The following is a 27,827-nucleotide window of genomic DNA, read 5'->3' on the forward strand; positions in this document are numbered from 1 at the left end:
CCTCTCCAAAGAAATTTCTTTCAATATTTGTAGTGATTGAAAATTCTAAATGTTGGGTAGAGGTCTTAATATAATCACACAACAATAGGAAGATTTTTTTCCCTGTCACATTAATGGCAATGTGCTAATGTTTCATGCAAACTGTGGTCGCTTTAGTCTAAAGCGTGTGAAAGATGGTTATTTGGAGACTAGGCTTGGCTCCTTTTTTCACAATATGTTGCTAGTCGCTAGGAAGATTTCCTTGTGCTGCATCAGTCCAAGCTCGTTATATAGAGTAGTGTGGGTGTTCTTTGCATGAGTTACCATCTAGAGGGGTCATTTCAAGCTTACAAAGATACTTGTTATCCCCAATGAGGACACCCTCAATTTATTAAGCTAATTCTCATACTAGATGATTGGTAACTTCTAGACTAGAGATTTCATTCTAGCCAATTTTAAGGACAAATTGGATGCAAGGATTCCAAATGTAGAGGTGAGAAAATGGATTCAAAGCAAGGTATTGTCAGGAGTGGAGGACGTGATAGCTACAAGGAGTTGTTTGTGGATCTTGAAGAAATCCCAATTTGAGGTTTGAGTAAAGAGGATTTATCACTACAAAAAGGAAATTGTGTCATTTGTTTGTTAATTGACCTTGTACATTGGCCAAAAAAGGGTTAGCCTAAGAGATGGTTGCTTGAAGGTGTCAACCCTATTTACCTTGCCTATCTTCTCAACAAATGGGGTTGCCCATGCTAAAAAGCTAGTGCTTCTGAAGTTGGGTGTCCAAATGGCATGGAGCTGTTCAGGTCTCAAGGCCTAGATGAAGCAGACGATCCAGGGTCGTGATTTCTGCAGGTAGTTTGGACAACTGAAGATTTTCTAGTTTCCGTGTATGGGTTTCCCAAGGTGGGATGGTCTTGGGGCAAACTTGTCTTTGACTATTGCAATCAGATTCTAAGAATTTAAATGAACCTTATTTTAAGAGTAAAGCAAACTGTTCTCTCCAGTACAACTCGAGGCTACTTTCCAATTTCTGGCTCGAAGTGGAATGTAAACTATGTGTCAATAGTACAAAAGTTAATTAAATGGTCCACATGCAAAGGTAATTAAGTTTGAATGCATTCTATAGAGTGCTTCAATACAAACCAGAGCCTGGGTAGACAGACTGCTCTTATTAATTATGCATTAATATGCAATAACTAGCAAGAATTGAAAAATTACCAGCATCAGGCTTGCTATCTTAACTCTAATATCTAATCCCTGGCTAGCTGTAAAGAAAACTTTCATAAAAATAAAGGACTGTCCAATTTTGCAGCGCAAAGTTTGAAATGTCCACGAAAACTGTGTTTAATGATATGTAGAGACCAATGAATTTCAGCCCTATAAATCCACTTCAAATATGTATAACATGGGCCAGACAAAATCTAAGAAACTTGTTGCAGAGATAAGAAATTAATAAAGGCATGACAAGAAAATAATCTGCATTTGAATTATGAGGAAAATTGCATTTGTTGATTTTGTCAGAAAGAGATTCTTGACCAACATAGTTTCATACCCAGATCAAATAGTCTACACTCTACAGTATTTTTATTGACCAATCCTCATCAATCTTGACATTTGGTTTCCTCACAATAACTGCACTAGTGTATGATCTTGGCCGCAGCATAAGTGGACCAGACTCAATAGCAACTCTTCGATTTGATGGTTCGACAAAAGCAGTTCCTCCTGAGATCTTTGACTGTAGACCCAGTATTGTGATTCTCTCGATAATACAGTTTGAAGATAATGTTTTCTTGTTTGACTCATCAGATGCAAGGTTCATAGAGGTAAGTCTACCATTTAAGAAAACAATCCGTTGATGGATATACACCCCCTTTTCATAATCATAACTCCTCCCATCATCCACATAGAGCTCACCTTCGGCCTCCAATGATTGATTTAATGCTATGACCTGAACAACAAACGCACTCAGAGATGAGAACAAGTATTTAATAGCACCTCCACATGTTTATCATCAGCAGCAACAAGCCATTTAGTTTGTATAATATTCTTCTCAAATTCAAATCCATGAATTTCAGTTGCTTAAAAACATATCCTAAGATAGAAGATGATATACAGATAAAGATATTATAAAGAAAGACAAGATTGTAAGTAGTGTCACTAGCCAGTTTCCTCAACTTCTGAAAAGCCCACCTTGCTATTCAAGATTGTCAATATGTTTTTTGAAATTAACTCTCAAATGTCATTCTAATTCACATTGAATCACAAGTGCACTTATGAAACAATATTACAAGATGATATCAAAAGGTCTTGAAAATAAATCAGCACATAGAATTCCCAATTCGATTGGCTTAGTACATAACCCATTTAAACTCTATCTGGTAGTATACCCTTAACAGCCCAATTTGAATGAATTTCATATATGCCAGAAATTGTGGTTGTGTAACTGCCAAGTAATTTTTAAACGCAGATCCATTGTTCATCACTATCCCGTCTTCAAGTCTCTAGAATCTTTATGTTATTAGTGGTATAGCTGAAAGTCTTCCAATGAAAATGCAATTTATATCTATCCATCTCTAGAATGGTATGGTCAATTATAAATTTGTAAACAGAGACCCTCATTGTTATCTATTTACCAGATTTCTTTTAGTCAAGAGGTACAAAAGAGGAAAAACTTTCTGCCGATTAATTTTCCAACCAATGTTAATTCCTAGGCATCAGCAAACAGTTGCAACTGGAAACATCTGAAATCTAAGTCAAAGGCCTTTATTGAGCCAATCAACAAAATGTAATAGTAGGCAATTGGCTCAGTAAAGCACTTGGATCCAAGTAATGAATCTCCAGTTACAAGAGAGAGTGCCTCAGAATTCCCAAAGGTTGAAAAAATGTAGACCAATTATATTAGCACAATACCACAATCTTGTTTGTGCTACCCATTGTTACTCATAAGTATTATAGGCAAAGGTGGAATCAAAATACAATCATTGTATAAAAAGATTAAGATACATTACTAGAGTCTTCAAATTTTCAAAATTTAATCCAACCCAATAAGCTTCCTTTAATCTTTGCAAAGCCATTGCAGGCAAAGTAAACTTTGCCATTGATATCTAATGAAGCCTGAACAAAGGAAAGCAAATCAAATAAGGCCATCTTTTCACTTTTCATTCAAGTGCCCCCAACAAGTTAGAGATTCAAGGTGATGAACCATTGTAACAACAGAAGCAATAGAGTGCTTGAGTACTTACAAATTCCTGTCCAATAAACAATTAGTGAATTAGCTTAGTTTCCTTTCTAAGAGCAGAGTTGCCTATCAATGATTAACTGAGTCAATCAAACATGAAGAAGTTGCCCATTAATATCATCTTGAACCTACTACTAGAAATGTGCATATGATAAGGTTTGTGTGGCCCACTCAAGCCATGAACAAAACATAGGAACCGAGAACAAATAAATGGCCTTAGTCAATGCAAACTTTCCTAATCTATATGTGCATAATTTGGACCTAAATGCACAGAAATACTACCTAAGTGGATTTTACGCTAATAGGATAGACCCTCACATACTACTAGGCATTTTATGAGACAGCATCAAATATAGGGTAATTTACAAATTTGGGGATTGTTTATTATCTAAGACTGAAATAAAGGATTTATGCTCACAGATAAGACATGTGCATTACTGGTTACGGCCAAAATACTGTTTTGAAAATTCTAGCCTACTCTTGCTGATTTTTATTCGATGATTATGTCTTATTTTTTTATCTATCAACCTTACTGAAAAAGGATTACCTATGAAAATGGATAATATTATTGATGTCAATGCCTTGGCTTTTTGATATTGCAGATAAAACTTTGATAATGTTGTTGTCCCAATTTTTGGATTTTCAAAAAATTGACAACCCCTATGATTTTTTACACAAAATGTGTCGTTTTTGTCTCTAAAGCACGTTTTACGAGATGCAAAACTCGTATTTGTTAATGTTCAATCATCAGGGGGTGCGTTTGCCATTGTTGTCCAAGTTTTGGTTAGTTTTGGCCTTCATTTTCCTAGTTTTCTGTGCAATTTCGGGTTTCATAGCAGTCACTGCAAGTAGGAACTTTTTGCTGTCATTGCAAGTTAAGTCACTGCAAGTAGGAACTTTTTGCTGTCATTGCAACTTAAGTCACTGCAAATAGGAACTTTTTCACCTCACTGCAAGTGGTAGGAATTTTTGGATGACATTACAAGTAAATGCACTTACTTGTTATCGGGCCTCTAAGACCCAATTACAAGTAAGCTCATTGATTTAATTGTCAAGTTACTTACAAAATCAGGTCTCTAGAGTATCATTACAAGTTGCATTATAACACTTGCAATTGGGTCTTTAAGACCCGACTGCAATTCAAGTTTCTTTGTTGGTGCATTTTTGTCAATGTCAAGTCGGGTTTTATGTCCATCATTGCAAGTCTCTTTATGCCTTCTTTCTTGCAAGTTATCTCTACTTGCAGTCGGGTCTCTAGAACTCAATTGCAAGTGGTTTTCAACATTCAAACATCACTTGTATAAGCTCCCAAATCTCAATTTTCAAAAAAGTGTTTCATGTTATGGCTTTCTTAAAACCCGATTTGTCTTGTATTATGTTTTATGCAACATGTAACAGAAAACCCGATTATTGTCTCTTGCTGTTGTTGTGTGTTGTGCCTGCTACAAAACCCGATTGCAAATGCCTATTGTTGTTGTTTCTTCTTTATTATGCCCTAATGTTTCATTTCAGGTTTCAAAAGGGTGATTGCAAGTTCATTATCAATGGCTTTCTTTACTTGCAGTCTCTGAGACCTGATTGCAAGTGATTTCAAAGTTGTAAAACATTGCTCTCCTCCACAAAACTCCATGTTCTAATTTTAAAGACATATCATTAAGGTTTTCCCACTCATTTGCAAGCTATTCCTAGACATGCAAGACATGCTTACTTGCAATTGGGTCTTCAAGACCCGATTACAAGTGTTAGTGTAACAGATTTTCCCTACATTGCACTCACATTCCACCTCCCAAGATCTGAAATTGGTCCAAAATGAACTCAAAAAAACTTGAAAATGAGTCTCTAGGATCCAATTACAAGTGCAAACTTGTATTTTCCCATTACTCATGAAGTTTCATGTTTGTTTTCCACAATTGCAAGTCAATGCTCTTGTTTTTCCACACATGTAATGGAGTCCTCAAAACCCGAAACTCACTTGTGAGCCCATTTCTACATCAATTTATCCCTTCCCTTGTCAGTCTTGGTCATTGTTTTATAACAATTTCATCTTGAATATGGTGTTATGGGTTCTTCATCAATAAACAAAAGAAGAAGAGATACAACAGCAATTCATGGGGCAACCCAAGGGCCAATAATCCTCATGAAATCATCCAGTGACAAAGTGAATCAAGCAGGGAGAAGGAACGCAACGAAGAGAAGAATTTCCCCCCTAAAGAAATGGTACTACCCCAAGCATGTGATAAGGTTGAAGTTTGCTAGCCAAGGACACAAAGACTATCAAGGGTGAAAGTTCTTGTTCCGGTTCAAGATGCCATTCCCGAACCCGAGTACTTCAATCACAGAGTGTCTTATAATAGCATGAAGATCAAACAGAGGATGATGTAAATAGAGTCGTTTCTTGGACACTTAAGAGTAGTTTCAATTATGCATTTGTAATTTAGTTTTAACAAATTAAATGTAAAGTGAAAGGTTGTAATTGCAAGTAATCACATTACTTGCATTCTTGTAATTTGTAATCGCATGTAAACAAATTACAAGTCAAAAGACAGTAGGACTGTAATTTGAATGTCATAGTTAGTTAATTAGTTGTGGAATAAGTCTCAGTAAGTTAGACTTCTCCCACATTTTGCTCTCAGCCCCTCTCCTATATATAGACGAGGGTGCTCTATGTAGTCTTCTATCAGTTAGTATGTGCACTCTATGACTTTGAGCTTAGATGTAAATAAAATTGCTTTCAATAAAAGAGGCAAGTTGTGTTGAGACACTGTGCAATTCAAGTTGTTATGTGACGAATTGTATTTAGGGTTATAGGTTTGGTTTTCAGACTTGGTCTTGCAAACTTTGAGCTACTTATCACATTTGGAGCTAGTGTAGAAAGTTCAAGGAGATAACTTGTAGACTTTCTGCTGCTTTTATTTTTAAGACTTGTGCATGTAAAGTGAAGTGCATCATATAGACAGACTTTGAGCTACGGTGTGTTGTACACTATTATCATTTTGAGAAGGTTGATAGGACAGTAGGAGTGTTGAAGACTTTGTGCTTTCATTTCTGTTTTCCCACTCAAGGAAGTGACAAAAGTCTTTGTGCTTTCATGGAAACTTTGCTTCCCTTTATGTTCTAAAAATCCTACAAAAAGTTTCATTTATGTATTTACCGTCGTTGCTGTAACTTCTTTTTTGAAATAAGAGAAAGAATATCCTCTGTTCCGAAGAAAGAGAATAAGATGATATCCCACCCAAATTAGATTAGTGTTAGTAGTAGTAGAGGGGGAGCCTTCCCTAAATTAGGAGAGTTTTATACTCACACACTGTGGCTGAAAACACAATTTTGCACATCTTCTCAGGTGTACAAAATTTTCAACCAACAAATGCAATTATTACTATCAGCTTAATTGAGTGCAATATTGTTCAAACTATTTGCAGAGGTGACTTTTATGACCACCATGATGAAAACTATTCCATTTTACCTCTTCAAATTAAAATAATATGATTGTTTCAAAGAAAATCTCTTTGTAGTTAACACTGGTGACTACACTGATCTTATGTCCCGTAGGATGGACAACTATGTTAGACTCTAGCATGAAAGCGGTGACAAATATGATATAGATAGCAACTATCAAGGATTGCTACAGCAGGTTTAATGAGGTTCATACTCCAGTCCTCCCCAAGGATTGTATAGTAATGCGTGTTTATTGCTTTCCTTGCAGTAGTTGAATAGGATTGCAGTAGAGGTAAACATAAACCATAACGGCTGGCAACTTTTATTTACATTGTGGGGGGCAGGTATAGGAAAGGCAGTTTATAATAATGGTTTCAGAGCTATGTTAATCCTCATCTCCTTTGGTTTACCAAAAATAGAAATCTTATGATGATAGGGATATGTATATAGTTATCATAGGCACTCATGGAGTAGTTAAACACATCAAGTATGAACCAAACACGAAGCATACACATGAATATATGCATACACAAAGTAACACACAAAGACAAGTATTGTTAGATCCTTCTCATTGACTAGAATGCATCCATAGATTTACCCTAACACATTTTGGAATAAATTTTTTTAAGCAAGGAAACAACAAATCAATAACATGCTAAGTAAACTCAATCTACCATAAATGGGTTTAAGAAACGATGACCATTTAATGAATAAGAAAATTATGATAAACATTATGACTAGCTAATTATCCTATAACCAAGAATTACTTAGTTTGGTAGGAGACTCGAAAGGATTTCAGTAAACTGCCCAACCCAACTAAGCCTGAGAGCACGCAATATCCAAGGCCATTTGCATCATGTCCCACAAGAGGCAGGAACGTCCAACCAGAACTAGATCCATCCCTTGGGGTAGTCAATTGATTACTTATCCCACAAGAGGTAGGAACGTCCAACTAGGACCGGATCCATCCCTTGGGGTGATCAATTCATTACTTTAGCCCACAAGAGGTAGGAACATCTAGCTAGGACTAAATCCATCCCTTGGGGTGATCAATTCATTACTTTAGCCCACAATATCCATCTAGGACTAGATCCATCCCTTGGGGTGATCAGTTCATTACTTTAGCCCACAAGAAGCAAGAACGTCCAACCAGAACCAGATCCATCCCTTGGGATGACCAATTCATTACTTCAGCCCACACGAGGCAAGAACATCCAACCAAGACTAGATCCATCTCTTGGGGCAATCAATTCATCATTTAGCCCACAAGAGGAAGGAACGTCCAACCAGGACCAAATCCATCTCTTGGGGCAATCTAACTTGCTTCTTATCTTAGTCATAGGACTGTCACTTCTCATTACCCTTCCATGCAAGGTTAATTCTAAAGAACCCTTGTCTTGCTCATAAATATGCCCAAGCCTACACTTTCCTTTGCATTGGGAGCATAAGTTCTTGCTTCTTAAGACATCACGGTCATCTCTAGAGATAAACGTTCTCTTACACCTTTCCTTATAAAAGAAGGTTTTGTCTTTTGATATTGTGTGTTTCTAGTATTCCTTTTCCCTTGTTTGGGCAACATCAAGTCATGTGGCTTTGTTAATAGCAGCACCTTTGCAGACTATTGTTTGCACGCAGAAATCATCATCGTGCACCAAACCTTGGCTAGAAACCAGAACTCTAAATGTTCTAAAAAGTCAAAAACCCTTGAGCATATGAAGAATTGTTCTCTCCATCATACTGATATTGCGGAGTTTTCTCTGATCAGTGTGAATACAATCACCAAAACAATGAACTTATCATAATTTGAAACCTTAGCAACCAATCATTATGATGGCTGAAAACCTTCGACTCCAGGAAACTTCAAGACTAGAAAACTGCTGCTGAAAATCTGCTTATTGCAAATGTTTCAACCTGTTGATGTGTATTTTGTACACGACCAAACACAGAATAAAATACCTAGAGGTACCTTATCCTCTCTTGAGCAAAGTCTCCGAATGCTGAAGATGTCGCGAAAAGGATCAATTGGGATGACTTCAAGGTTCTTTTATGTAGGTTCTCTACTCGTGGATAAGCTCTTTGTGGTATGATGTGATTTTGCTGGAATCACAAGGGGACTTACATTTGATGACTAAACGTCTGATTTGCTGGAATCACGAGTCCTATTTACTAACTGGAAGATAAACAAATGGCAAAAGATGCAGGGTTCAGGAAGTCTACTCTACTACCTAGAATGCGAGAAGATGGATGAATGACTAGGTGGAGTCCTACTGGGCTGGGTCTCACCATCAAGCTTGAACAATTCGACACCAGCTCAATGCGATCTTCTAAGGGGTGCTTCCAATATGTTCAAATCATACACCATCAGACACTGATCACCATTCAAGATAATGCATGAAGCAATAGACGTGTAACGACTTAAGATTAAGCTCATTTTATTCCAGTTGACCACGCAAGGCGCACTTACCATCATCAAGAGGCTAGTGGTTTGGATTAGATGGATTCCACACAAGTGCATTCAACAATTTCCTTCATTCAATCTAATCATCTACCATCTAGAATTGAAGATTCAACAAGAAACCATGCATATTGCAAGAAACGACACACTTCACCATTACTTCAATGAAAATGGAGTTTATTTACAATCAATGGCAACAATTTCTTGCCTTGTCCTCCTATTCTACTCTAATTGCTATTCTATCAATTGACTACTCACCTTCTAACTATTGACTAACTATTTTCTATTAGCCTTTACAAATGAAGAGCCGAGGCTTATATAGTGCCCTTAATACAATTCAATGGCTAAGATCAATTTGAGATCAATGGCCAAGATTCTACAATGAAAACCCTAATTAGGGTTTGTTACAACAAACTCAATTCTGAGCAATGAAATAATTGTATTAATTGGACACATGTCTTCTCTAGAATATTCGACCAATGGATAGCTGGGGTAGGTACATCGAAGTTTGTGCCACCTTTAATGAGTCAGGTACATTGAATCTGGACATGTTGAGGTGGACCAACCCGACTGGAGGAGTGATGACTAGGATGCCACCTTGTCTGATACTTGCAACTTGGTAGATATCCAATTCGATGATGCTGAGAAGCTAGCTTTAATTAATTCATCTGAAACTATCTGCTTCTTCAACGAACCCTTGCTCTGACTTCTTTTGTCTTCGATGTGCAAGATGATGATGTACCTCGCCTTGGAATGCAGGATTGGAAGAGGTTATTCCTGATGATGCTTGACCAAAGAAGGCCGTCCTTGTCGATGCTAGACTGGAGGAGGTCGTCCTTGTCCTGACTTGATCTTCTTTGATGAGGGTCCGCCAAGTAGTTGATCCTCCGACTCCGGGGCCGCCATTTGATGCCTACACAAAAAGATTAAAGTTAGTCTTTGAGCATCAAACCTTAAAGCATAGAATTTAGGACCTTCCAAGAGAATGGCTTAAGATATTAATTTGAAAAAGACATGATAAAACAAGAATTATACATTTTCAAATTAATTATGAATGGAAATTGGATTTTCAAGACTTAGACTTTACAAAATTGCTATGAAATTACAATAAGTCTTGAATAAGAGTTCCAAACAATTTGATTCTTCATACCTTCCCTTGAATGCTTAACTATAAAACCTTGGAAAATGAAGAAAGAAGACCGGATTTTGATGGACAAGGCTTAGATTATAGTCCTCCCTTGGATGAATTACGCCTCCATTAGCCTTCAAAAATGAATTTCACCTTCTTTAGTCTCCACACTTGGCAAAAAATCGCCTTCAAACACCTTCCAAAATCTGGAAATTATCCTCCAGCTTGCCCAATTTCGCACCTCCAAATATGCTCTTTGAATTCGCATGAGAGATAATGCAAGAATGATTCGAATTTGCTAAAGAACCTCTCCCATTATATAGAGTGCTCACCTTGATTCTTGTTGAGGCCAACTTGACAAAAAGGAAATAAAAAAGAAATAAAACCCCCCTTTTTGAAGGATGGCCGACTTGGCAAATTAGCTTTAAAATAAGATAAAATCCCACTTAAAAGGAGGCCGACTTGCTTGTAAAAGCAAATAAATGTATTTGAGCGCTCACCTTCATTTAAAATTTGAAAATTAATTTCAAGGCTTCAAAGGTGGGTTTTTTCATTTGTTTTAAGGCTTAGAATTTAATTAATCAAATTATGAATGCCTTAATTTATGCGAACTTGCTTTAGTTTTCCAAATGTCTTGAAATAGGCAAATTTAATGAAAGGCTATAGGCTAGCTTAGGAATGTTAAAGCTTGATCAAGACTCCTTAAGCATCAAGATATCCACAGTGATGGTTTGAACCCCTTGTCTAGACTTGCTCACTAGATAAAATTGAAATTTTCTCAACCAATATTTGCAAATTTCCATGCCTTTGTATTCTCAATCTTGTAATTTGCCTTAGATTCAATCAAACAAGGTTGAAAAATAGATTTTTTGATATTTTCGCCCTGGACCCTCTGGAAGGGTCAGGAGCGATTTTTGCTTTTTGTAGCTCATTTTTTATCATTCCAACTTCAGTCCACCTCTCAATGCTAGGAAATATCTTTCTTCTTTCTCCCAACCCAAGTTTGATTTCGTTTTGCAAGGCAAAATGGGAGATTTTAGAATTTCGCCCTGGACCCTCAGCAAGGGTCAGGAGCGAATTTTGAGTTTTAGGCATATTTCTTCATGCTTTTGACTTGACATCACTTCTAAGGCAAAGAACATCACGCCTCCCTCCCATCCAAATCATGAATAGCAAGATCTTGTCTTAATTTTGCAAAAAAAGGGGAGAACTTGGAAATTTCGCCCTGGACCCTCAGGAAGGGTCAGGAGCGATTTTCCTCCTTATCCTTAAAACTTTCATTCTTAACAATCCCTTTTTCCTTTAAATCAATTCAAACATCATTTCAAGCTTATCCCTGGGCCTAACTTTGCTCAACTTTGGAGGAAAAAGTCCAATTTTAGGTTTTTCGCCCTGGGCCCTCAACAAGGGTCAGGAGCGATTCTCCTTATTTAGCTTGATTGCTTCTTTGTTGGCCATCCAAATCATCTTCAAAGGATAAAACATACCTTTTCTTATCCATCCCAACCCAAAAAATCATTATGTCCTTGCAAGAAAGAGGTGTCTTTGGGAATTTCGCTCTGGGCCTCCTGAGAGGGTCAGGAGCGAATTTTGCAATTTTAGCCAAAATGTTCCATTTTTCACTTTGAAACCTCTTTGTCAAGTAAGATCTCACCCTGTGATATGTATGAATATGATTTCATGTCCAAGAGAGGTAAAATACTGTGCTTATAAAGAATTTCGCCCTGGACCCTCAATAAGGGTCAGGAGCGAATTTCCTCTTCTGGGCAAAATTCCTTCATCTTCAAGCGAATTAAGGGCTCTATTAAGTTCATCTCACTATTCATCATACCTTTGGCATTTCAATTCAACCAAAACTGAGAAAAAAACATCTCCTACAAGATTTTCGCCCTGGACCCTCAACAAGGGTCAGGAGCGAATTTTAAGTTTTCAACAAAATCCTTCACTTTTTCAAATTGACACTTTCTCAGGTGGGTAAAGGGAGATGTCTTTATTTCACTCATGTTTTAAGACTTGTTCTTTTTCACTACAAAATAAGGGAAATTCAAAATTTCGCCTTGGGCCTTCAGCAAGGGTCAGGAGCGAATTTACCTTTGTTGCCCAAAATTCACCATTTTCATGCTTTCAAACCTCCAAATGCATCAAGTGACATCTAATCTTCCTTCCACGAGACCCTGGACATAAAAATTTAGCCAAAATTAGTGACAAATAAGCTCAAATAAGATTTTCGCTCTGGACCCTCTGGAAGGTCAGGAGCGAAATCTTTATTCCAGGCTAAACTGCTCAATTTTTAAGTTTCAAAACACTTCACAAGGCAAAATTAGATGGTTTTCAAGTTAGGAACAAGTTTTCAAGCTCAAACAAGGTGGCAAATGAATTTTATAATGAATTTCGCTCTGGACCCTCTGGAAGGGTCAGGAGCGAAATTCTTAATCTTGGCCAAAATCCTGACTTCATTTTCACATTTTTCCATCCAAACAAGTGTTTTGCCCTCAAAGATGCCTGGGAACGAGTTGGTTCTATGTTTGGGTCAAACTAGAATGCCTTATGGAGATTTTCGTTTTGGACCCTTTGGAAGGGTCAGGAGCGAAATTCGCTTTGGAAGGGTCAGGAGCGAAATTTGACTTTTGAACTCTCCGTCGGGATCATTTTATGGAATATAACATTTAAGTATAAGTGACATTTCTTATACTTTAAGTTATATTCCATATATACTTTCAGGATGTTTGAGAGTGGTTTCAGACCTCCAGGAGCTATATTGCAAAATCTAGCTTTTGGAGGATCCTTCAGTTTTCCAGACTTAGTCAAATTTCAGGATCAGGACATTCCAGACTTAGCCAAATTTCAGGATCAGGACATTCCAAACTTCATCACTCATCAACTTGACCTCACCCAAGCAGAACCTGCTATCCAGGTGATCCCCTTGGCGACACTCGAAAGTTAAAGGCTAACAGACAAAACCCTAAAAGACCTAAAAAACAAACCCTAGAAAGCAAAAAGCAAGGGTCCCCATTTGCAATGGGGCGATGTGTGAAATGGTCACAACACAACCTTGTAGATGTATGCTTGAAACCAACGATATTGTGCACAGCTGTCAAAATGTTTGAAAGTCTGTCATAATATATCTGAAAACTTGCTTGAAATGATGAAAAAAATCCTGCTGATATCTGATGAAAATCCTTTGAAGTTCAGTCACTATTGACAAGATTGTTAAGGGTTTAACTAAAAGGGATAGATGGTGATCACAACTTTGCTGACTGTCAAAGAAAGCCTACTGCTCACTAAAATCCTGTTCTGCTGATGACGAAGGTCTGATATGAAGCTATGAAGCATGAAGGCATAATTTATGCACAAAACAATGTTGTTTCCTCCTTCAATACGAATCGGTATCACATCTATTAATAGGTGGTTTGCTTTGTTTGGAATGTGATAAACTTATGACTATTGGGGAAGAGGTGTGCCCTTCATTACTAATTTGTACCTTTTTACTCTTTAATGCTGATCTCACAGGCTTGCAGAATCATGCTTTGATACCATTTGTAATGTCCCCTAATAGGAGGCTGCTAGTTTACCAATAATTAACATTTATCATTAGATATTATTATGCCTTAAATTAAGCGTTAGAAATTAATGAACAACTAGTTCTTCATGATATAACCCATAGTTGAACTACTCGCGACTCGGCTCGACTCGCCAAGCCCCTGGGAAAAAAACTCGGCGAAAACTCGAAAAAACTCGGCGAAAAACTCGGCAACTTAAAAACACACTTAAACTTAGTAAAAAACGCATTTTTTTTGCAATTTTTAATGAGAAGATGCATCCAATGAGTCAATAAATGATAACACAAAAGAAACAAGCTGATTCTAGATATATTTAAATGCAAAGTGTCTACAAAATCGCATCCTCATGAGGAATGCTGATGGCTGGAAGCCTGAAGCAAAATAGTAAATTACTAAATAGTTTTTGTAAAACCAAAAGTAAATACATCATCACAAATTACAATTACAACTTCCTCTTCCCAGCTCTAGCAAAAACATGGGGAGAGGTAGAACTAGAGGGTCTAGACTGTCTAGTCGTATAAGTCTGCCGTGGGACTGGGCGTGACTGTGCCTCCTCGCTCGGTATGGTTGATTGAGACTCATCCTCCATCCTGGATGAAGCTATGTCCAACCTGCCTCTGGCACTGGCAATGAATCCTCATCCTCATCCTCATCCTCATCCTCCTCAATGTCATCCAGCCTGAAACCAAATCCACCCCCCTCCTCCATAGCCTGCCTCTCCAAATCAGTGATGTCAGTGTCGGAAAACAATGGAGGCTGCTCCTGTGATGTCCAATCACTGTAAGGATCTATATCATCCAAGTCAATTGGACCACCTTCTAGTTCCTCTACCTTCTTTACGCGCAATCGAAGATTATATTGCACGTAGACAAGGTCATTGAGCCGTTTCTGCGCTAACTTGCTCCTCTTCTTCGTGTGGATTGCTTCAAACAAGCTCCAATTGCGCTCACAATTGGATGAACTGCAAGGCTGACATAAGACTCTGAGGGCAAATTTTTTGAGATGTGGGGTGTTTCCACCCCAATTTTGCCACCAAGCATCTGCAAAATAAATAAAATGGAAAAGTTAGAAAGCAAAGAGAAAAGAGAAAACATAATTTATCAATCATTTTAGTCTTTAGATCCCAAAATCCAAATGGCAAATGTTATACCTGGGGTTTGAGTGGTTCTTCCTCTCCTAGCTAGCTCTGAAGAGAATAGCTTACCCCTTCCTCCCTCATAATTTTGGAGCTCACTCACAATGAGGTCTCTCTCCTCAACATCAGGTACCATCCTCTCAATGCATGTACTGAGGCCCTCCATGACTTCTCCATTCGAATCTGAGTAAGAACCCCCGAACCTAAAACGAGGGTTGAGGAAGTACCCTGCTGCATGAATGGGTTGGTGGAGCTGATTGTTCCACCTCCTATCAACAATTTCCCAAATGGGATCAACTTTGAGCCTATCCCCCTTGTAGTAATTTTTGATAGACTCTTTGGCCCTATCCATGGCCTCATAAAGATATCCCATTGGGGTTTTATCCCCATCCACCAAGCGAAGAACTCGAACCAAGGGCTCTGACACCTACAATTGAAAAATACAAATTACAAAAAGATCAAAATTTAAATAATGAAGTTACAAATTAGTAATGAGAGACTTGAATCAAGAATAACTAAAATTTAAAAATTAAAGTTTTGAAGTAACAACCTTCACAATCTCTGCAGCCCTTTGTGCAAATTGGTTGTCGAAGACTATGCATGCGACAGCCTCTCCTTCAAGCTTCTTTGAATAAGGTGAGTTAAGCCATTCTCCACTCACAAACATTTGTTTCAAAGAAGTCAATGCAGCAAGAATGCTTTGCAACATCAAGAAAATCGTTGCAAACCTTGTGACACCAGCTCTCACCAAATCTTTCCCTTGCGTGTGTTGTCTCATCAAATTTAGGACCCAAGGGTGATTGTAGATATATTTGGTGATCCTCCTTGCATCTTCCACAACTGGAGTCACCCACTCAAGTTTTCCTATGTCCTCCAAAAGAAGGTCAAGGACATGTGCTGCACAAGGTGTCCAAAAAAGAGTGGGGTGCCTCTCTTGGAGGATTCTTCCTGCAAAAGAAGAATTTATTCTTAAGAAATATGCAACCAAGTAAAACAAAGCCCACAACAAATGAGAATATAGCTAATGCCAAAAGGTGATAATTCAAAAGGATTCTACCTGCTGACACATATGCTGCTGCATTATCTGTGATGATTTGCACCACATTCTCTACCCCCACCTCCATGATGACACGCTCCAACATTCCAGCCAATGTTTTTGCATTTTTCACCTTGTTGGAGGCATCGACAGATTTCAAGAACACTACATTGTCCTTGCAAGCGACCAAAAAATTGATGATGGTGCGGTTCTTGCCATCTGTCCACCCATCAGAAAGAATGGTGCAGCCATAATTTGCCCAATCAATTTTTTGATCCTCCATCACTTCTCTTGCCCTAGCAACTGCATTTGTGAGCAACCTGTAAGTGCAAAGTGAAATTAGGTATTAGTACACAATTTTGATTTAATAAACAAGAAATCTAAAAAAATAATTAAAAATGAAATCAAGTGGACTATGTAGTAATTTACTAACCTCCCACTCAAATCCCTGCGAGAAGGGGCCTTGTACCCCTTTCCTGAAACTGTCATAGCAGTCACCAAATTCAACCAATAAGCATTCTCCGCCACATTGAATGCAATGTTGTTGAAGTACCAAAAATCAGCAACTGCAATGTCAGTTTTCTCATGTACCTCCTTATTCCATCCACTAGCCTCTAATGATGGTTGTCCTCCAGGTGTGTTTCTGGGCACAAAATAATCACCTATCGAACCTGATCGTTGTGATGGAAGTGGAACAGGGCCCCGGCCAGGTACTCTACTAGAGGAAGCAGAAGCAATGGGCGAGCTGATGGTCGGTTTGCGGATACGTGGGCCATGCCGAGAGCCCACTATGCCCTCAAGTGCTTCTTCTTCCTCTTCAAGGTCAATAGAAACACCTTGAGATTCAGCTATGGCTGATCTCATGGCTAGTTTTGCCCTCTCCCTTTGCAGTTTCTTCTCTTCCCCAGCTGCAAGTAGGGCATTCATTTGTCTTTTTATTTCTTCATTGGTCCCAGGGCATGCTCTAGCATCATGCCTATCTATTCCTGCAAGGTGGTATTTGAGGCGGTTGATGCCTCCATGAAGTATTCTCTCACACTTTATGCATATAATTGACCCAGGATCGGGTCCCTCATAGGCATACCTCCATGCCCCATCTCTAGCACCTCTAGGACGGGTGCCTATAAATCCAGATGGGCATGGATCTAGTGGCCATTGCTCCCTTGCCATGATTAATGCTTACTTAACCTACACATACAAAGTGCAAAAAAAAATTAACATTTTAGTTAAACAATTTAGCACTAAGCAAACTATCTACATTAGTTTAAATAAATTTAGACATCATTCGAAGTTTTTTTTTTTTAAAAGTAGGGTTTGAATTTTTTTTTGAAAACTAGATTCTTCAAAAAAATTGTGAAAATTCAACAAGAATTGTGTTAAATCTTGTGTAAATAACTTAGAAATGATTTAGACTACCTAGGAATCATTTGTAATCAATCTAAATGCAACAAAAAATAAACAAATTGTTTTAAAAAAGCATAGAAAAAAAAATTAAAAAACTTACTTGGAATCTGATTTTCCCTTCAAATCCCCTTCAAATCCACTTGGAATCACTCAATAACCACCCCAAATCACCTTCCAAGCCTTCCAAATGAGTTTCCCCCTTCTCAGCCCAAAACATAATTGGAAAACAAAAAACAAATGAATTTTTAAGCCGTTTTCGGCTGTATTGGAAACACGAGCGAGTTTTTTTCAAAAACTCGCCGAGTTTTTGGCAAAAACTCGCCAAAAACTCGGCGAGTTTCCTAGCGAGTAGAAGTCATTACTACTCGCCAGGCCCAAAAACTCGGCGAGTTTTTGTCACTCGCCGAGTTTTCGGCAAGTATGTCATCTATGATATAACCAATAACCAATTATATTAAGGATTTATCCTTGTTACTTCCCTAACCCTAACGGAGGATGGGGGAATTATTGTGCTAGGGCGCTTGAAAACCAATCTACAAGCAGGCTCCCTCAAGTTTTCAAGAACATAGGTCGTTAACCCATCTTGGAACTTCTCTCTCAAGAATTCCAGAACACTTGTCCATACCCCATCTTGGGACTTACCCATCTTGTGAGGAATTACTCCGCCTCTCCCTACACAAACCAACCTATCCTCACGAAGGCATTAGCGGAAGACCAAGTACTAGACCGTTTAATATATTGGACTTTCAACTATTATGAATGTATAAGAAATTAAGTATAAATCTGATTTCTTTATTATTACCAATGCAAGTTATTGACAATATTCCCTAATATACATTTATAAATATAGTCTCTCATATTATAGATATTTATTCTTTATTCTTAATGTTCCATATCATATAATTGCAAATAGTCACTTAGAAATAAGTGAGATATGTCAAACCAGACTGTTGCCACACACAGTAATGATCGATCTTCTTCTCGATGAGTGTAGATCACCCATGTTGTTCCTTTGATCTGATTTAATGATTATTCCTTTCTGCCTTCCCTTCAAGGTTGATCTTAACATTTATATCTCCCCACGGAGTGAAGAGGAATGTCTCTTCCCACGGTCACTGTTTGCAAAGGACATGTCCCTCGTCTTCATGTCTTTTGACCATTCACTACACTTAATTAACTTTTAGTTAAATGATATTGATTATTTCCCCTTGTTCACTATTGGTTTCCTAATCTTGGCATCAGGTGATGAGTATTATGTTAATATTATAAAGGCAGCGATCAGCTTTCTGTAATGATCCACAATCCTTACTTTTCTATCACTGCTTAGTAAATTATATATACAATTACATTTGCTTTATTTCTTAGTTGCTGTACATAACTTTCATTGTTGTATTTTGAATATGTAATCACCACTACCTTTAATCCCAAGTGCTTCACTTTGATATTAATCGCTGTCATATATCAGAGGTTTACACTTTGATCGCTGGTTTAACACTCCGTATTTCATGAAGTCACTGCTTTATAGATTAGAAACAAATTAATGATGATTGCCAGCTGTGGACTGGAAAATTGTGATGTCTTATAAATAAGACAATTTTCCATTTAATCGATTTTAGTTTTACTTAATATATTCTGTCTTTTAAGAATGGTTTGAGGAGGTATTTGGCAAGGCATGACATTCAGACACAAGTCCATGCCATGTTCTCTACAAGCTTTGGTTAATGTTTAACCTACCATCAAGTCAAATGATAAATTATATGGGCTTTCATAATGGAGACTCATCCTCAAACCCCAGGAGATATGTTACATGCTTAAATAAACAAATAATGAGTGTCAAGTCAAATATACTACCACATTGTAGTGTCAACAAGCCTCTGATCTGTCGATGAAGCTGAATGGTTCTGAATGAGCCCACCAAGGATCAAGTCTTGCTGAGTGCAAAACCCCAACATCATAAGGGATGAGGTCGATATCAGGCCCTCAATAACTTTGGCGGAGCTATACCTCTCCCTCTCCCTCTCCAACAAAATAGATCTCCTGCAAGTCTTGGGTGAATCTGACGAAAGAGATTCCCTTCAGTTGTGAGTGAATATGACGAAATAGTGTGTGAATTTGACAAAAGAGATACCCCTCACTTAAGGCATCTAATCTGATGCTGACAACACAAGGCAAGTTATTAAGCCCTTAAAAACACTCAATAACAAAATAATAAATACAGCAGATCATGATTACTGGCACTTAATAATAAGTTCCTCAGGATTAATTCTACAATGGTTCATACTATTTTCATCCAATGTTTAATGATCCCTTGTTCCTGTTGGTCCTTCTAAAGCATCATAGTCATAATGTTAATTCCACCCTACTTAAAAACCTGTCATTTGACTATATAGATCTGTTAGTGAACAGATTTGTCCTTCGAAGATAACTATACAAATAAACTCAAAATGCCCAGAATGAAGGACAAAAAGTACTAACAGTTGGATAGATTATCATTAAAGTGATAATCTTCCTCTGAATTGAGAGGTACAGAGCCAATGTTACCTTGTCATTCGTACTTACAGGCGGATTAGGGATTGAACCAACAAATTTTTAATAAGACAAGGACTCAACTAAAAATTTTGCAAGGCGACTCACTCTTGTTATAAGGTACGAATGACAAGGTAACAAGATCCTAGCAAACTACTCAGAAAAATTTGTCATTTGACTCTATACAATCCTAGCAAACCAAACCACCAGAAAATAGTCATGTTGACGTGTTTTTTATGACAACGTCTAACACAGAATAAAGTTGCCCAATGGTCACTTTACTCTCTTTTGATCAAAGTTCAATTGTATGCTAAGATTGCAATAAGTTCAACAATTGGCTCCAAGGTTCTGATTATGAAATGGATGTGACTCAGTTGGCTTGATGTGATATGCTGGTAATCCAAGGGGACTTACGTTTGAATCATTCTTTCATTCTTTGTTGTGGCTGGAAATTCATCATCAGATATAGCAATTCTATGATGCTTTTGCTTCGAACAAACTGAACTAGAATGGACTGAAATTAAAGGGGAAAGGGTTAGAAGGATCTAGATCTACTCCTAAGGGCAGCGATATCAATAAATAATGCTTTAGTGGACAAATTCCAAATAAACCAAATTCTGCTTTGCCGAGTTTAACTACAACTCCGCAAGAACCGGTGCAATCTTTTGAGGATGTTGAAGGATTTTCACATCGAGAAAGTGCATTTGAATACCCAACACAGCACAATCCAAACAACTATTCACAATCGAACTTAGCACAAATTTGGTGGCTCAAGCTAACTTTACACTACAACTTATAATCAACAAGATGCAAAGAGTATGAACCATGGAAATTCATCAAACACCATTACATTCTCCATTGAAATCAAAGCACTATACTATTTCTACTGTGAGGAAGGTGAAACCATGCAAGTTTTGAAAAATAACTTACGTGGACACCATCAGAGAACAATGTTTCACTGTTATTATCTCAAAACTTATTGCAACAATTTCACCCTCCATTTACAAATGAGGGGGGTCACCCCTTTATATAGGCATGCCTTGGCCACATGCAAAACCCTAATTAGGGTTTTCCCCTAAAAGATTCCCCACACATGATGCAACAAGGTGGGAATCAATAATAAATGCCCATTATGCCCATATACAATCAATTCCAGCCCATTACAATTGGTACTCAAAATGCATTAAATGTACCACTCCTCACTAAATTAGCCCAACATGCACTGAATATTCCTCCATGCAAAAATCGCCCCATCATGTAATAAATGCACCATCATCTCCACGTGCGATGACTGCATGCAAAAAGAATCTACCATAATGCCCTAAATGTGGTGGCTACATGCAAAGAGGTGCTCCATCAATTCGGCATGCGTTGACCTGGTTGCCACTTGGCGAGAAACCCTTGGAGAGAGAAAACTTAATCCATGAAGAATTTTCTTGAAATTTCGAATTTGCCTTGTCATGGAGGATATTTTCATCAATTTTCAACATCTATTTTTTAGGAATTTTTACAAGTTTCAGTTTCAGGGTCCATGAGAGAAAATTCTCACTTAGCCAAATTTGTCATCTTGAAATTCAGATCAATTTTCATGCCTAAAAGAGGATTTTCAATTTTTTCCCCTAAGGAAATTTTCTTTTCAATTTTCATCCTTGACTTCACATTTCCATGCCTTGGAATTCATCCTCCAATCTTGGGTGTTGGAATGACTCTGTGGAGGAATTTTCTTTTGGAAGTGTTGATGTGTGTTTTATGCACATAACATTCAAAATAAAATACCAAAGTACTTTACCCTCTCTTGAACAAAATCACCTGAGATGCTAAGGGTAAGATCAACTAAAATGATTCCAAGGTTTCTACAGTCAAGTCTTGACGAGTGGGTAACTCAATGATCGATGTGAATTGTTGTTTTCACTTAGGGACTTACACAAATGTTCGAATCAATTTCTCTTATCATGGAATGTGGAATGGGTGTGTTGATAACTTAGGATATGGCAATGTAATTATGGACTCGAGACTTACTAAAAAATGGCTAAAGGGAATAGGGTTCAGGAAATCTATTCTAAGCCTAGGAATGTAGGAAATGATGAAAAAATTTAGTGGAATCAAATTAGACAAGGTCTCACCATCAAGTCGAACAGATTTTGACACGAGCTTAGTGCAATCATCTAAGGTATACTTATAGATTTTCAAATCATTACCATCAAACATTGACACCATCCAAGTTGATGCATATCAAGGGACGCATAATAATTGAAGTTAAGTTTGCATAAATTTTCAGTTGACCACGCAAGGCGCACTTACAATCAGCAAGAGGCTAGTGGTATGGATTAATAAATTCCACACAAATATACTCAACAATTCTTTCATTCAATCTAACAAACATTGAAAGCAAATTCTAATCTAACTTGGAGGAATTGAGAACCTTGAATGCAAAACAACACTTGAAAGACAAAATCACCATCAAGTCGAACAATGATTTATATTCAAATAGCTGCAGCATATACCAACAATTCTACAAAAACTCTCCCTTTCAAATGAGAAACAATGAGGTATAAATAGAGTCTCATACAAAATGGATGGCCAAGATTAAAACTAAATCAAGAGCCAAGATCATGCCAACAAAACCCTAGAAATGCCCTAATTAGGGTTTACATAAAAAACAGAGCCACCAACATATGGCCCAATAGAAAGATACCTAGTCATCAAATAGGGAATCTTCTAGAAGATTACGTCCTGCATCTCTCTCTCTCCTAGCATACTCCAAGAATCTAGCCAATACAGAATCTAACTCCTCCACGGAAATGCTGGGTAAGGTATCCTGTTGTAAATCAGTCACGTCCAATGCATCCGAGCAAGCATCCAAAGTGTTCTCTCAATCTGGCATGAGCTTCTACGAACTATGAACATGAATCAATAAAAAGACCAAGTCATCTATCTGACTCTTCTTCAAAGAGTCCAACTGATTGAAATACATGAATTTCATCTTGTCTCTTAATTCTGCCAAGTGCAAACCACTAGCCTCACTAAAATCAACCCCCAATAACTCCTCAATTGAGGCAAGGATCTTCAACTGAATATCATGAGTTGATCCTTCCATCTCTGCACAATTTCATTGTGCGCTCTCATAAGTTGATTTCTTCATGGCTAATGAACAATACCAGCCATGGAAATCGTATCTATCTCCACTGTGCACAACATTCTCCCTAACCAATGTGAACTTAGAAATCTTCTTCAAAGCTCGAAAGCGTGGAATGGTCTTCTCCTAAATAGGTCTGAATTCTTCCCAAAATCCTCCCAAATACTGTATTCTGAATATGAGCCCTGTTGTCTTGTCAAATGCTTGGACAAACTAAGTAAGAAAATCATCCGCCTATCTCTTTGTATTTTCAATCCATTTCTTCACCTCTGAGAGTGTATCTCTCACTGCCTCATAATGTGAATGTAGTCCACAATCAATTGCAATAGGGGAAATAAGGGTGGGATTCTCAAGCCTTATCCCTGCAATGTACTCTTTAAGTCTGATATTCTCTTTTTATTCAATCTCTCTATCCAATCTCGCATTGATTGCCCTAAGGTTATCACCAACCTCCTGAAATTCCTGCTCTCTTGTAGTATGGCTAAGGGCAACTGAAGTAATCTGGAAATCCATGGGAGTAGCAATGTCTATCGTCACACCTGCAATAGGAACAACCACCTGTGCAATCCGCATTCATGTCTCATCTCTAGCTATGTATGACAAAATCTTAGCTCTCTTAGGCTCTGGCTCCTTATTGCTCCTAGCTAAGTAGTCATTAATGTCATCAATAGGCTGTACCTCTATCATCTTCTTACTTTTCTCCATACTCTTCATCAGCCAATCAGGAATAGCGGCCATCTCCATACCATCATCCAGACACCTCTCGATCAAGCTCTCTCAATGCTGAGATAACATCATCATCATCAAGATTATCCCTGGTCAAATCACATACATTCTTTCCCAAACTAACCTCCAAAAGGACAGTAGGGGATCCCGGTTGATCATCATCCTCATTAGGTGGAGCAGATGTTGTTGTGGCATGTCAATCCTGAATATTCTTTGGTAGTATTACTGTGTTGGAACATTGATCAGTTCCCTTGTTTTGTTCTGGCATTTCAATTTTCCTGATTGATGAGACACTAAGGGGTGGTGAAGGAATGATAGTCTTTTGTTTCTTCTTCTTGACCCCCTCAATATTCTTCCCTCTAGCCTTGACTTCTCCTAGTGTGTCCTTCCTTCTCTTGAGAGCTTGACTCTCCTCATCCGCATGAATCCTGATATCACTAATAGTCCTCTGATCATCTTCGGAAGAGGGTTCCTCTGGTTTCATCTTTCATAAGTGAAGGTAACACCCATATCAACTAACTTGTTCATCTGAATATCCACCCATGCTCGGGAGAAACTCAAGACTTCTCTCATCAATACATTCAAATCTATTTCTTCTGATTCTGACAATTAGGCAATAGAATTGCCTTCTTCATTTCATTTTCATATTGTGGATGAATATAATCCTTGTCATCTAACACTTGGTCAGGAATGAAAAAAATTCCACACTTCCTCATGAAATCCACTGACATTCTGGACCACATTCTTCTCTTTACTGCTTTCTCGTCCATCAAGTTGGCCCAATAATCTTCTATGTCTACCTTGTGGATGAACTTTTCTCCCCTGATCCTTCCAACTTTCTTATCTGGATCAAATCTTTCTCTTCTCTTATATGTTGCAAATTGATAGAATGCAAGTTCCTCACTTGTTGTGCTAGCTGCTAAGGCGGACTAGCAAACCTCCAATGTCTTCCCAACTGAAATAGGAAATGACATGTCTGTTTTGTGCTTTTCCTTCTGGATAGAATCAAATTTAAGAAGTTGTCTCACCACTTCCAACAAGATTGCTCTGTCAGAAGGATACCTAGGAAGCCTATAGGGTTCAGATTGAAACCCATGAATCCTAAGGTATGTGAAAGTGGGAAACTGTATATACCACGATCCATATTTCTTTATTAGCTCCATTGCCTCCTTGGACAACCTCCTGTGGACTCCACCTTGCAACATTCGCGTTATGTACATTGTGAATATATCATTCACTCTTTTATAATCTTCAATTCAATACATGTTTAGTTGTGGATAGCACTCATAACTTCTAAATTGTCCTTGTCCATTCCTAAGCACCTTTGCATATCAATCCCTTGTATGTAACAAATCGTGCAAGCAGGTAAACCAAATAGGAAGTCATGGCAAATGACTTGGACCGCTCCACATTCCTCAGCTAAAAGTCCAGATTGTCACTTATGATTCTAGACCAATTTATCAATGTTCCTTTTAGACAATCCTGGATGAAATAGAACATCCATCCGTCGTATATTGCACCCTGCGGCATCCCCATCACTCAGTTAAGCAAGAATATCACTATATTCCTCTTTGAAGTTTGTGCACATGAGTATCTTTGGAGCCTTGGAATGATGAGGCCTAGGCTCGATCATCCACTCCTTGTTTATATCTTTCATATCTGCTCCTCGTGGAATTCCAAACACCTCAGCAATCGCATCCTCAGCAAAGTAGGCAATTATGGCACCCTTAGGAGTCTTGATCATTCGGGAGCGAGGATCATAACATCGTGCACACTCCAGGATAAGCTCATTGCACTGTATGGATTGCGAAAATCTAGCGGCCTGATAAATGCCACTCTTCATAACGTTCACATAGGCTTGGGAAGGAATCTGGCTTCCAATTCCAAACATACGCAGTCGCATCTGGTTCATGTTCAGGAAATGCATGTTCGTGTTTGTAATCTCTTTCCATCTGGATGACATCTTGGATTCTGGATAGAATCCAGTCTCAACTATCTTATGTTGTTCTCTCATTTCCTTGAGTCCGGACTTCGACATACATCGTACCTGTACAAAGCTAGAAGTTAGAACTTAAAAAAATATTCCTGATAAAAATTCTGATTTCCTAATGATTTAGACTAATTTGGGTATGGAAATCAGAAAAATAATACACATTTCAAATAGATTTCAACAATTGAATGCAAAAATGTGACAAGGTTAGGGTATAAAACTCTCATGAAATTCATTAAAATCAATAATTTTCAAACCAAAGTCTGAAAACACCTCCTTATACTTAGAATATATGTTCAAATTGGAGAGCAAAGGAGTATACTGGATCAACAATGACTAAGGAAAGGTGTGAAAGGTTGTGTTTTCACACAAAACTATGTCTAAAGACACCTTCCGAAGTCAACAATGGCTGCCAACAAATCTAAAGACAACCTGCAATTTCACAAATTAATCTCTAAAAAACATGTTACAATCACCCAAATGTGCACAAACTTGATGAAAATCGACCTTAATGATGAAAGCAATCATATCCAGGAATGTAAGTATGGCTGGTAACAATAAAGTTTTCTGAGGACAAGTCTGAAAATTAGTTGTTTAAGACTTACCAGCACCTTGCAAAGCAGTGAAAATCCCTGAAAACGATCAATAAATGACAAAGGAATGAGCTCCAAGCAAAATCGCCCAAATGGGTAGGTGCCTGGAAATGAAGATTTCTGAGGACAGCCGCCTACAATGGAGTTTTCAGACCTATAACAACTAAAAGAGCTCTGAAAATTGACTAAAAATGCCTCCAATCAGCCTCTAGGCAAAATTGCCCTAGGCACAAATGGGCTGGGAACAAAGTGTGAAGTCTGAAAATCAAACTTCCAGCCAGAATGAAGGTATAAATCTCAGCAATGGAGGCAAATAACAGATCTGAAAACATCAACCAGCAAGCTTGCAACAATGGCGGCACACACCAAGGAAGAAAATCACCCAAAAATGGAGGTATAACCTCCCAAACACAAAATCGCCTTCCTCCCAAAAATTGCCATTTCACCAAAAATCATCTAAGTCTGAAAATCTGTGGCAAATTCACTCCAATGGCAGCCAATAAAAATCGCCTTGGGCTGGAAATGAAGAAAAAATGGGCAACAAAGCAATCTTCAACCCAATGTGTCAACTTGAGACTTCATCAAAATCGCCTTTGCAAGCATACACTTGACAAATATAATAATAAAATAATGCTGGGATCTCTCCTTTTAAACTTGCTTTCACCATCAACTTTCACCACACAAGCAATGTGGGATAAAAAACTAGTTCTTATACTTGCTTGGCAAAAATCGATTTGCTTCTAGAAGGTAAAATTCATTTAATGCTCATTGCAAATCAGTTGTTAATTGTTTTTTATTTTTAAATAATCGTCGCACTTCATCAAAAACAATTAAATGAGGCTCATTTATTAAAATATTTCAAAATTTAAATAAAAAATGGCCAATGGGGGAAAATCGATTTAACTTGGGATAAAAATCCCAACAAAAATCATTAAAAATTATTAAAATATCCCCTTAGGGGAAAATCGATCCAAATAGGGATAAAAATCCCTATCAAAATTTCATCAACTTGCACAAAAATGGGTTCAGGGGAAAATCAATTTGAGTCTAGAATGAAACTTCCAATTAAAACTTCATCATTTTGCACAAAAATGCCCCCCTGGGAGAAAATCGATCCTAGTTTGGACATTCATCCGGACACAAAATCATCAAAATCACTCTCAGTGGAAAATCGCCCAGGGTCTGGAATGAATATCTGCATAAAAATCCACAAAATCTTGTCACAAAAAATCCTGGTGGAAAATCGATCCAGGTATGGAATCATCACAAATGTCATCCACAACCTTAGCCATACTCCCAGTGGAAAAACGAAGGTAGTCAGGATAAAATCCCAACACTTAGTCAAAATTAAAGCATCCTGGGGAAAATCGACCCTAGTATGGATTCTCAATGGTGGAAAAATGGGGCATGTCTAAATTCCAAGGGAAATCCATGTCTAGTCCGGATTTTGAGTGGGGGAATATCATGGGTAGTCAGGAATAT

General features: G+C 37.9%; 2 protein-coding genes across 2 annotated transcripts in view; both read right to left on the reverse strand.

The window, feature by feature from the left end:
* Positions 1 to 1,435: 1,435 nt before the first annotated feature.
* LOC131073371 (probable glucan 1,3-alpha-glucosidase) overlaps positions 1,436 to 27,827 on the reverse strand; it is an 87,268-nt gene continuing 60,876 nt past the window's right edge. The window contains exon 6 of the mRNA XM_059211071.1: positions 1,436 to 1,930. Coding sequence (XP_059067054.1) covers positions 1,556 to 1,930 — 375 coding nt within the window. The 3' untranslated portion in view covers positions 1,436 to 1,555. The remainder of the gene's footprint in view (positions 1,931 to 27,827) is intronic.
* Positions 14,082 to 17,249, reverse strand: LOC131858094 (uncharacterized). Its single transcript, XM_059211072.1, has 5 exons — positions 16,404 to 17,249; positions 15,992 to 16,290; positions 15,485 to 15,882; positions 14,950 to 15,361; positions 14,082 to 14,839 (listed from the first exon to the last, which is right to left on the reverse strand). The coding sequence occupies exons 1-5, from the start codon at positions 17,138 to 17,140 to the stop codon at positions 14,400 to 14,402; spliced, it is 2,286 nt and encodes a 761-aa protein (XP_059067055.1). The 5' UTR covers positions 17,141 to 17,249; the 3' UTR covers positions 14,082 to 14,399.

The sequence above is a fragment of the Cryptomeria japonica genome, chromosome 9 (assembly GCF_030272615.1).
Source record: "Cryptomeria japonica chromosome 9, Sugi_1.0, whole genome shotgun sequence".
Taxonomy (NCBI): domain Eukaryota; kingdom Viridiplantae; phylum Streptophyta; class Pinopsida; order Cupressales; family Cupressaceae; genus Cryptomeria; species Cryptomeria japonica.

Excerpts from the sequence above, each read along its gene's own strand:
- LOC131858094 (XM_059211072.1), bottom strand. The coding sequence starts at position 17,140 with ATGGCAAGGGAGCAATGGCCACTAGATCCATGCCCATCTGGATTTATA. Across the intron at positions 16,291-16,403 it reads CGCAGGGATTTGAGTGGGAG|GTTGCTCACAAATGCAGTTG; the intron begins GTTAGTAAATTA and ends TTGCACTTACAG. Across the intron at positions 14,840-14,949 it reads AAGAACCACTCAAACCCCAG|ATGCTTGGTGGCAAAATTGG; the intron begins GTATAACATTTG and ends TTTATTTTGCAG.